The following is a 10,002-nucleotide window of genomic DNA, read 5'->3' as shown; positions in this document are numbered from 1 at the left end:
AGACCCCAGAGGTGAGTCCTGTCCTGTGTTACTTGGCTATAAATCCGAACGTTAGCTTGCTTACCACAGGAAGTCTGAAGGCACACCGGTAAGGACACAGGACTGAGCATCAGCTGCATAGTAGCCCTTCACATGGAGATTTTGTACTACTACAAGTTTAACTCCTTAGTGCTGTACTGAGCATCGTTCAAGTGCAGATGGTCGTCATTCTCTGTCTTAGAAGTGTCTGCAGTTTAATAGCGGGGTGCATATAGTACTTGCACTCCGGTTCAATAAACGCACATGCCTTTTTTTTTTTTTTAAGTATGATGAGTCCTGCTGACTAGAAGCTGTGCTTAAGGTGATCCCTGTCTGCAAGCGTTTATACGACTGAGGCTGAAATCCTTTTTATCTACAGAGTAAAACTGCCCGAGGTGCCATGTATCGCCAAGTCATGAGGTGGGTACGCTGGATGCGGTGGTGGTGTGCGCAGGACTGCGTTTGTTACTTCTCCTGGTTGTCTTCCTTAGATGTGGGAAACCATGGATGCATTTTAGTGTTTAGGGTTTTGGCTCCCTCTCTGCCTGGCTGCAGCTCTCCTCATTGCTGAGGGCTGGAGGGTTGCTGTGATGGCTCAGTCAAAAACCCCCGGCTGGTGGGGAGTACCTTCTGGCACTTGGGATTTGAAGTGTAAAACAGGGGTCTGGCGCATTCGTACCACCACCCCCGGTGTACCCAAAGCAGGCAGGCTTGTTGCAGATATAATTCCAGCGATATGCCAGGGCAGGATTTGACCCTCCAATTTAATAGCCTCCTGTGTCTGTGAGTAATTAAAAGTAACTAGTACTGTAAAGTGAAGGAGTATGCTTATGTAATTAAAATTGCGATGGTCTTCATGTTGCCCTGCTGTGATACCGTGTTGACAGCTCTTGCAGTGTTTCATGCTTTTCTTTAAAATGCAGGTTCAGAAGTTAGGTGACTGTGTGACAAACCCAGCTTCTGGTGACAGAGCAGGACTGTTTCTGACTTCTGTATTTGCTGGGAAAAGGTCATGAAAATGCTGCTTCTTCCTCTGTGACTCAAAACAGGGATGGAAAGAGAAAGTTTTTTTTAAAAAGTAGCATGAGCTTTCAAGCCAGCCTGGTGGCTGACTTTTGACTTTTCAAGTGCCTGGGGGCTGGCAATAAAAGGATGAGGTGGTGCAGCAGCCATCTGGCTGTCAGAGCAGGAGGTGCTCCCTTGCAAATGGAGAGCCTGCCTTGTGAGACGGACATCTATAGCGTTGCCGACATTTAGCCTGGCTTTGGTGTGTCCCCACGCCCATCCATGCATCTGCTTCCCGACCTCACTGCCCCGAAAATACTGTTTCGTTTGCAAGTCTTGCAAAGACCGTCAGCTTTTGAGCCAATGAGTTCTGGAGGGGATAAAAGGACTGAAAGCATGTATAGCGTCCAAGGAAAAAAGATGCATTGACCTGTGTCCGTTTGTGGCACGAATCAGCCTTGGGTTACATGAGGCAAGAAGTGAGTATGGTTTTCCTCATCGTTTGTGCCTGCGTCTGTGTTCAGTCATTCCCTTCCCTGTGGGCATCGCCAGCCACCTGCGCGGAAACGGGCAGGCAGGGGTGTGCGCAGACGTGCAGAGGGCGGCTTTGTGGGGCCAGTTCCCCAACGCTGGCGTAGGGTGGGCACGGACGGAAAACGCTGTGGCAGCACCAGTCATGACTGTCGATGCCTTTATTGTGAGCATTCATACTCTGTGTTCAGTGCAATATGAAGATTTTGCTTGTGGTGTGTTTTGCGGGTGGCAGCAAAATCCGAATTTAAACACTTTTTGAGGAAGAAGAGTTTGTTTGCGTCATTCGCAAAGGCACTTTTCCCTCTCTGGAATGTAAATTTTTTTATACGTATGGGTATGGAAAAAAAAGTTAAATCGCGTTTGTTACAGAGCCGTTCATGTAACAACGGGCAGAGTGGATGGGCCTCCTGGGATGCAAAGCACCTGCCTCAGAGGGAAGGCAAAAGCAGCTGCTGCTGGTGGCCAAATTCCTCCGTAGCCCCCGTCCGTCTGCTCAGGCTGGCTGAGGTCCTGCCGGCACACAGCACTAATTGCCCCGGGCAGGGCAGGGCTCGGCTCACCATGGTGGCCAGACACTTTTTAAAACATGAATTGTTTTCATTTTTGTTCAGTGCTATTGACTGTGGAGGAAGGGACGGGCTGTGGTGTTTTTCCGTATGAATTTTAGCCCCCGGACTGAAGGAAGGGGTTGGAAGGTCTTTTTCTGTCAGAGGAACAGTGAGTGCTTGGGGAGGCATTTGCCTGTGCGGCTCTGCGACAGCTCGGTGCAGAAGGGCTGCTGCATCTACGGAGAAGTTTCCCACATCTGCTCCAGAAAAGAAATTAATGAAAGGAAGAATAGCAACATTTTGGTTTAGATATTTTGACTCTTAAAGGAAGGAAGTAGAAGCTAATCTATCAATATTCATGAAGCTACCTAATCAACAGATCTGAGTTATCACTGGCACACAGTAGTTTGTTTTATGCATAAAGGTGCTGATGGAAAAGTTGCTCGGGGCTTGATCTTGCTGTCATTTCTATCAGATGAAGAACTTCAGTTCTTACATAAACCATTGACTCTTATCTATGAGATCCCACCTTCCGAACGTCTTGCAAAAACTAAGCTCTGTATGCCAGCCCTGCAAATGACTGTGTAGGGAGTCAACTGGTGGGTTAAAGTGGATGTTTTGGGCTGATGAATTCAATGGTGTACTTACATGTGGTGTTATTTCGGTATCAGGGCTGCTGGCGTTTTGCAAGGTAGTGATTAGCACTGTCTTGAATGTTTCCAGGGATGGGGCATCTACAATTTCTCTATCAACTATCTCGAGTAGCTTTGTGTGGCTGTGGCTGGTTTACCTCAAAGCGTGGTGAAAGCACAGGTGACTTGAGGGACTCAGAGATGGGACGAGATAATTCCCGGAGCTCCCAGGGGCAAGAACATACCGATCAGTATTCGCAGGTTTTCGTGACTGAGTGGCTAGGGTTATCTGTTTTCTAAATGAAAAATTATGCCAAAAGAACTGCATGCAAGTTAAGGGAAACTTATTTCAGATAAGCAGATTTTTTTTTCTGTTTACAGATGAAAATATTTATGCTCTTCAGAAAAGCAGCAAACAGAAACTCTTTGAAATACAGCTTATTTAAGATTTGAGATTCCACTGGCGAACTTCCATCCCTGTTCATAGTAGATGGATTGTCACTACGCTGAAAATCAAATCTTTTCTGTCCTTCTGGTTTTGATTTTTCTAAAACCATATCACACCACTGTATTTGTGTACCTTCAATGTTTGGGATCATCTACAGGGACTGTAAATTCAGTTGCTAAAGAAACAAAATAGTCAAGCTTGTAGCTGTTGACCTGTTAGCTGCCTGTGCTTCTTTCTGTCATTTCTTCCTGCACAGCAATGGCCTGTGAATATACGAGAAATGGAAAGAGGGAGCTGATTGGATTAAATGGCTGTAAATGTTGTGTTTATGGAAATTATATTGTGTAATTACCCCTTTTTTTCCATCCTGTAGATATATTTTTATATATTCTGAACTGCTAATGTCCTTTAAGACATTGTGTAGCCTGTTTTCAGGCTTTGTGCATTGCAGGTTGGTATAATTTGCCCTTTATTTCCCCTGACATCTCTAATCATTGCTATTAAAATCCTTGTTTGGAACCTGCTCGTTTTAGATGCCAGACCAGTTTGATCAGACAGTGGTGCTTAACCAGCTGCGCTATTCTGGGATGCTGGAGACAGTCAGGATTCGGAGGGCTGGCTTCCCGGTCCGGAGGCCCTTTCAAGACTTTTATAAAAGGTAAACACACTGACTTGTGTGCTTCAGATGCAAGTCATGGGTACCAAAATCAATGTTCCCGTGTTGAGGAATAAAGTGAAAAACTAATAACAAAAAAATCATATGGCAAAAATAGAACTTGTCTCTCAAATGAAGTAATAAATACTTTTTGCTCGCCAGGTATAAAGTCCTCATGAGAAACTTAACTCTGCCCGAAGATTTAAATGAGAAGTGTGCCGTCCTACTTCGTTTGTATGACAACACAAGCACTGAATGGCAGCTTGGAAAAAATAAGGTAAAATAATCTGACTGCATATTCTGGGGCTGGTGCTTATAGAAAGCTGGGGGGACAGGATTTGGACTGCACAACTGCAGAGATGCAGTTGCAATGGTAATTACTTTTGGCCTTAAAAAAACCTGTGCATGCCTGTTGGTGCACTTGGAACCCTTATAGCAACAACTAATGGTTGTGCTGAGGAATTTGCTGTCTAAGGCACTTAGACGCTGACTGGTGATTTCACTCATGGAGAAGGAGTCCACTTGAACGTTGTGCCACTGCTCACAAGCGATAGTGTTGGTGAGGATCAGAACTTAAAATGTGGTAGCTGGATTCTACCATTTTTCAAAGTATTGAGCATGTGAAGTAACACTTCTGTTCTGCAGGGAGCTCCACTCATGCTAGTAAACCCACTTGCGTGATACCTGCTCAGTGGCTGAAATCAGGGAGAGAAATTTTAGCCTTTGCTGGCAACTTTTGTTTTCCTTCCAAAAAAAATCAAGTTATTTTAATTAAAAGAATGGAATTTTAATTTGAGGAATAAAACAATCCAGGTGGTTTTGCATGCTCGTTTTGCAAGTTTGATTTTTGACAACAGCTGTGTGCAGAGCTTCCTTCCTTGCGAATTTGTGCTCTTGGACTAAACAAATAATGTGAAAGCATTGCATACTCAGGTGAAGATTCCCCACTGTAGGATCTGAGATTTCCTAAATAGTAAAAACTCCTGGTCCAAAGGAATAGAGAGTAGATTACAAACATCAGGCCATCACTGCCAAGGATCATCTCCCAGGCCTCTGCAGATGGCTTTCTCTTCTTTTTCCTCTGGGTACCTCCTGTTGGTGTTCCCGGGGCTTCTGTAGTGGAGAGAGAACAAAAAACAGATCCAGAAGTGTGCTGAATGATGTGTTACACTTGCAGTTTTCCTGTCAGTTGTTAGAACTATGAAAAAACTTTCTTGCTACCATAAGGTAGCAAAAATATTGTGTAAAATCTGATTGATTTCTGTGTGAAACACCCTTCCTCCTTGTCCTCTTCTCCCCACAACTGCATAGTTTTGAAGGGTTTCCTCCATTCTTCTGCATGCTTAAGGAGTCTCAGAGATGCTATTGGGAAAGTTGATTTAATCACTTTACAGTTATTGTAAGAGATAGAATCCGAAATATTCTGATGGCAATTGATGTCATCTTTCATCCCATTTTTGTTGATGATGGCTTACAAATAATACAGCGATAGCGTTCGGCCACAGAGCTAGTCTGTGCTTCCCATTGTACTTCCAGGTGTAGGGTGTTAACAGTATTTATGCCCAGACCCCAGACAGTGCTTTGGCATCTTAGGGACATATATGTTTGAGAACATGGAATTCTGTTAACCCACTGATTATCAGGACCTCGACAGGAGCCAGAGCTCTCTTGTAACTTCCCTTACTGGGGCTGGGCATACCCCCGCAGCAGCTGCCAGCGTATTTCTAAGGGTCTCAATAAACAGCATATTGTAGAAGAGAACAAGAGAGCATTGGTTTCAGGCTGAACATGGGATGGGGCACTATCTTGCCCATGTTATTTAAAAGGGGTAATAACAATGATTTCACTTCAGTGTGAATTTTTCTTGTCTTTTACATCTTGAGCTGCAATGCACCTGCTCAGGAAAAGGCATGAGACTGGGCTTAACATGTGCTTAACATCCATTTTTGTTCAGGAAGTGGCTGAATGCCTTTCTGAAGCAGAATTTTGTTGTATTCTTAAAGCCAGTGTGTGTAGAGCAAATAAAGATTGCCCACTGAGTGAAAGAAAAGGCTTTTTCCATGAGTAAAAACTTCATATAGAAGAAGCTGCCCAGTACACCTCTGATACTGGTACTTTGGGACTTACTGTGGGACTTTTTGTGTTCCTTCGTGTTGGGTGATTTGTGGTAAAATGTAGTCCCTTTCTAGCTGCAATCAAAGCTCAGAACTGTGCCTCTCCTTGGGAGTGCTACTGCTTTTGCTTTGATAATGGCCTTTTTTCTCCCTTAAACATAGAGGAAAAAACTACCTTTTTTCTACTTGAACACCTCCAAAAGTCCTTATTTTTCTTTTTTTTTTTAATTGTAGCAAGAAAAAACCCCAAAACACTTCGAGCAAGCATTCCTGATTTTAGATGTCCTTGCAGCCCACCTCCTTAGCAGAGCCTATGCTCTCCATGCACTTTCCTCATCGCCATGTGGCGTGCAGCCTGCCTCTCATCCCAGACGGTCAAAGTGTCGCTGAACTGGCTATTTCCAGCTGCTCACGTCTTAGCCAGCAGCGTGCCAGGCTGTTGCCACCTCTAGCTGATACCAGCAGACTTAGCCTTCAAAAAAAAGAAGTTGAGAAGACCTGGAAAAAGCGCCGGCAGCAGATAGCTCACCGCTTTGTGGGCGTGCAGGAAAGAGCAGACGTCAAGGCAGGTGGAAGAGGGAGACTGCATCCCCCATGCCTCTGCTTGGCTGGAGAAGCAGTTTCATTCATTTAAGGCAAAATAAGCTGGGTTAGCTCAATATATGTCAATGCCGTGTGCTAAAGCTGCCTCTGAGAGGCACTAGGCAGCCTGGGCCAATGATCCAGGTTAGTGCTCAGATGAGAGCCGGAGCGCGGGCGGCTGTGATGGGGTGTCTGGCCCCAGCAGTTGTCTCCCTCCAAAAAAACAGGAAAACACAGTCGAGTCAACCTGAACGTGAAACCACTCTCATTTCTGTTTACTTCTGCAAGTTTATAGCAATGACATTTGAAGCAGTGAGGCTTGTAAGGGGTTGTGGAAGCTTGATGTTACTGTGAAACAGCTAAATTATCTGGGTGGTATTTCTGCCCCTCAGATCAGGAAGTTCACACTAAGTTGTACAAATTTTTTGGCTTGTGTTACTCTTCAGTGGGATAGCAGTTTAATGAATCCAGTAATCATGTTGCTTTTGGAAAAACCCTGCTCCTAATTAAAATTGGCTGTAATCAGGCTCTTCCCACCGAACTCCAAAGTTAGAGGATCATCTGCAAGTATTTTCTTTTAAGAGGAATAAGTCTTGGTTTTTTTGTTTCTGCTGAGGAAATAATGTGTTTGTCTCTGAATTCAAAGCTGAGACTTGCTGCTCGGACTGACATCGGCAGCACCCTGGCTGTCCTTCATACATGATGCTCTCTGCAAGTTGTTAAGCCAGTAGTTTTCTTGTGTAGGTGTTTCTCCGCGAGTCCTTGGAACACAAGTTGGAGAAGCAGCGCGAGGTGGAAATCACCAAGGCAGCAATGATAATCCGAGCACACATCTTAGGTTATGCAGCCCGGTAAGTGACTAGATGAGAATATTAATAATTAAGTTTTGGAATAAATAGGTGGGGTGTCATGGTGTTAAATCCTTCTGGTACAATTCTTAACTTTTCCTAGGGACCAGGCATCCAAATCCTGTAAGTGGCTTTTGAAAATACCAGCTGGTATTTTTGCCAGACACATGAATAAAACAAAATGGAGTTTGAATTGTTTTAATATAATGAATAGGACAGTGTGGAAGATTGGAGGTCAGCCAGTATCCATATAATTGAATCATGGCATTAGATCCATGGTAGGAAATCTAGCTTGATGGCACCTAGTGGGGCTGCCCCAAGTTACCAGCTGAGGTTCAGCTTTATCTTTGCTTTGTCATGGCAAGAAAAGAGAAGGCAATTAAAACTAATCAGTTTGGTTCTTAAAGTACCATGGCATTAGGTAACTGATTAATGTTTCGCTTGTTTACCTGGCTTCATGCATTACATATTAGGTGGAGTTGCTCATCCCATCTGTTTATTTCTCTGCTTTTTCTACAAATCAGTTGAGGACAGTTTAAGGATATCTGTTTGCATAATGAGGTAATTTCTTTTCATGTGTATATTAGTCCTGTCCTTATATTCTGACCAGTATGTTACTCAAAAGCTGTATTTCTTTTTTAATGATAGACCTATCCTGCTGTTCATGATCTTTCTTTTCAGAGACGTGGGATGACTATCTGTGTATATTCTTTCTCTGCCTGTGTACACACACACACAGCTGTCCTTTCAGCATCTCCTTGTCAGGGGCATAAGAGCATGTAAAACAAGTAATCTGCATTTCCTTAATGAAGACACAGACAGCGCTGTCATAGAAATGAGAGAATCTCTTTCCTCTCCTAGGGAGGAGAATGTGAATGAGAATGGGAAAACCATCACAGAGCTAGAAATCATAAATTGTTTTATTACCGTGGGCTCATTACTGCAGGTCACTTTAGCAAGACTTCTCGCAACTGCTTGTTAGTTCCTTGTTTCCTTAGAAATGTTGTTTTTTTTTTTCCCCTCACAGAAAGCGGTACAGAAAGGTTCTCTACTATGTGGTTGTGATACAGAAGAACTACAGAGCATTCTCTGGTAGGAAAAAGTTCCTGTGCTTGAAGAAAGCAGCCATAATCTTTCAGAAGCAGCGGCGAGGCCAGCTTGCTCGGCGTGTTTACAGGGAGCGACTAGAGGAGAAGCAGAGACAAGAAGAGGAAAGAAGAAAAGAGGAGGAAGAAAGGTGCAGTATGCTGTCTTGCATCACTCTCCTGTCTGTGCCGTATTAGGTTTTGGCCTGAATAGCCTTTATTTCAGGCTGTTCTTGATCAAGAGATTTTGGAAGTCTTTGCTGCTTTTGCTAAAAGATGCATGTAGCTAGCTATCATGGTCATTTCATATTCACAAACATTTCCTCGATCACCTTATTTTTGGCTGTCTTTTCCATGTGGCAGATGATCTCTCTAAGTTGAGCTATTGCCCTAGCGAAGGTATGCGATGAGCTTATGTTGGGCTTGATTTACTGACTTCTTTTGTTCCCTCACTTTTAGGGAAAGCTCACTTTTATGGAAGGAGAAAGGCAAGAGCCAGAGCTTCTTGCCCAGCAGGTAAATGATATTCTTAATGCTTTCAGCCATCCTGTTTATTTGAGTATCTCACCCCAGCCATTAAAAAAATAAAAGGTATCTGTGGCATTTAAACTAGACTTATTACAGGAGTTGGCAGATAAAGCCAAAGGAAACTTGATACAGTTGTTTGCATGGAAATTTCTTTCACCTCATGCTTCATTTGATTTCTGGCAAAGATTGAACTTTCTGCACATACTTGAGCTTTCCAGTGTCTGTGAGAAAATGTAATCATGCTTTCGGGTTTTTTTTTGTTTTCTTTCTGATGTAGGAATAAGGGTCCTTTTGAATGAACAGCATGCTGGGAGCATAGTGCTTTAGAAATAAATAGATTTTTTTAAAGGAATCTTGCACTGGGGGGGGTGTTTTATTTTATTTTATTTTATTTTTTTTATTATTTTATTTTATTTTATTTTGAATGCAGGCTGAAGAAGAGAGAAAGAAGCAGGAACTGGCTGCCATTCAGAAAGCCCAGAAGGAGGCAGAGCTGAAGCAAGAGGTGGAGAAGCAGAAAGAAAGCAGGCAGGTGGAAGAAATCCTGCGTCTGGAAAAAGAAATTGAAGACCTGCAGCGTGTGAAGAAGCAGCAGGAGCTGTCCTTGACAGAGGCTTCATTACAAGGGATGCCGGCAGCTTCGAGATGAGGAACTTCGACGGCTCGAGGATGAAGCATGTCGAGCAGCCCAGGAGTTCCTGGAATCTCTGAACTTTGATGAGATTGATGAATGTGTCCGAAACATTGAGAGGTCTCTCTCTGTGGGCAGCGGGTATCCTGCTGAGCTGACTGAACAGACTGGAAATGCCTGCAGTGAAAAGCCCAATTTTAACTTCAGCCAGCCATATCCTGAGGAGGAGGTAGATGAGGGCTTTGAAGCTGATGATGATGCATTTAAGGATTCGCCCAACCCAAGTGAGCATGGCCATTCTGATCAAAGGACCAGTGGCATCAGAACAAGCGATGATTCCTCCGAAGAGGATCCCTATATGAATGATACTGTGG

General features: G+C 43.7%; 1 protein-coding gene across 1 annotated transcript in view; it reads left to right on the top strand.

The window, feature by feature from the left end:
• Positions 1-3,718: 3,718 nt before the first annotated feature.
• LOC104624106 (unconventional myosin-X-like) overlaps positions 3,719-10,002 on the top strand; it is a gene marked incomplete at its 5' end in the record, with an annotated part of 32,918 nt that continues 26,634 nt past the window's right edge. The window contains 7 exon segments of the mRNA XM_010291387.1: positions 3,719-3,843; positions 4,003-4,117; positions 7,281-7,387; positions 8,412-8,626; positions 8,951-8,985; positions 9,428-9,628; positions 9,630-10,002. The exon segment at positions 9,630-10,002 is cut by the window's right edge and continues 14 nt beyond it. Of these exon segments, the coding sequence (XP_010289689.1) occupies positions 3,719-3,843; positions 4,003-4,117; positions 7,281-7,387; positions 8,412-8,626; positions 8,951-8,985; positions 9,428-9,628; positions 9,630-10,002 (1,171 nt within the window).

Source organism: Phaethon lepturus, unplaced genomic scaffold (genome assembly GCF_000687285.1).
Source record: "Phaethon lepturus isolate BGI_N335 unplaced genomic scaffold, ASM68728v1 scaffold6740, whole genome shotgun sequence".
Taxonomy (NCBI): Eukaryota; Metazoa; Chordata; class Aves; order Phaethontiformes; family Phaethontidae; genus Phaethon; species Phaethon lepturus.
The sequence above is the reverse complement of the archived record's forward strand: the minus strand, read 5'-3'. Positions and strand labels throughout refer to the sequence as shown.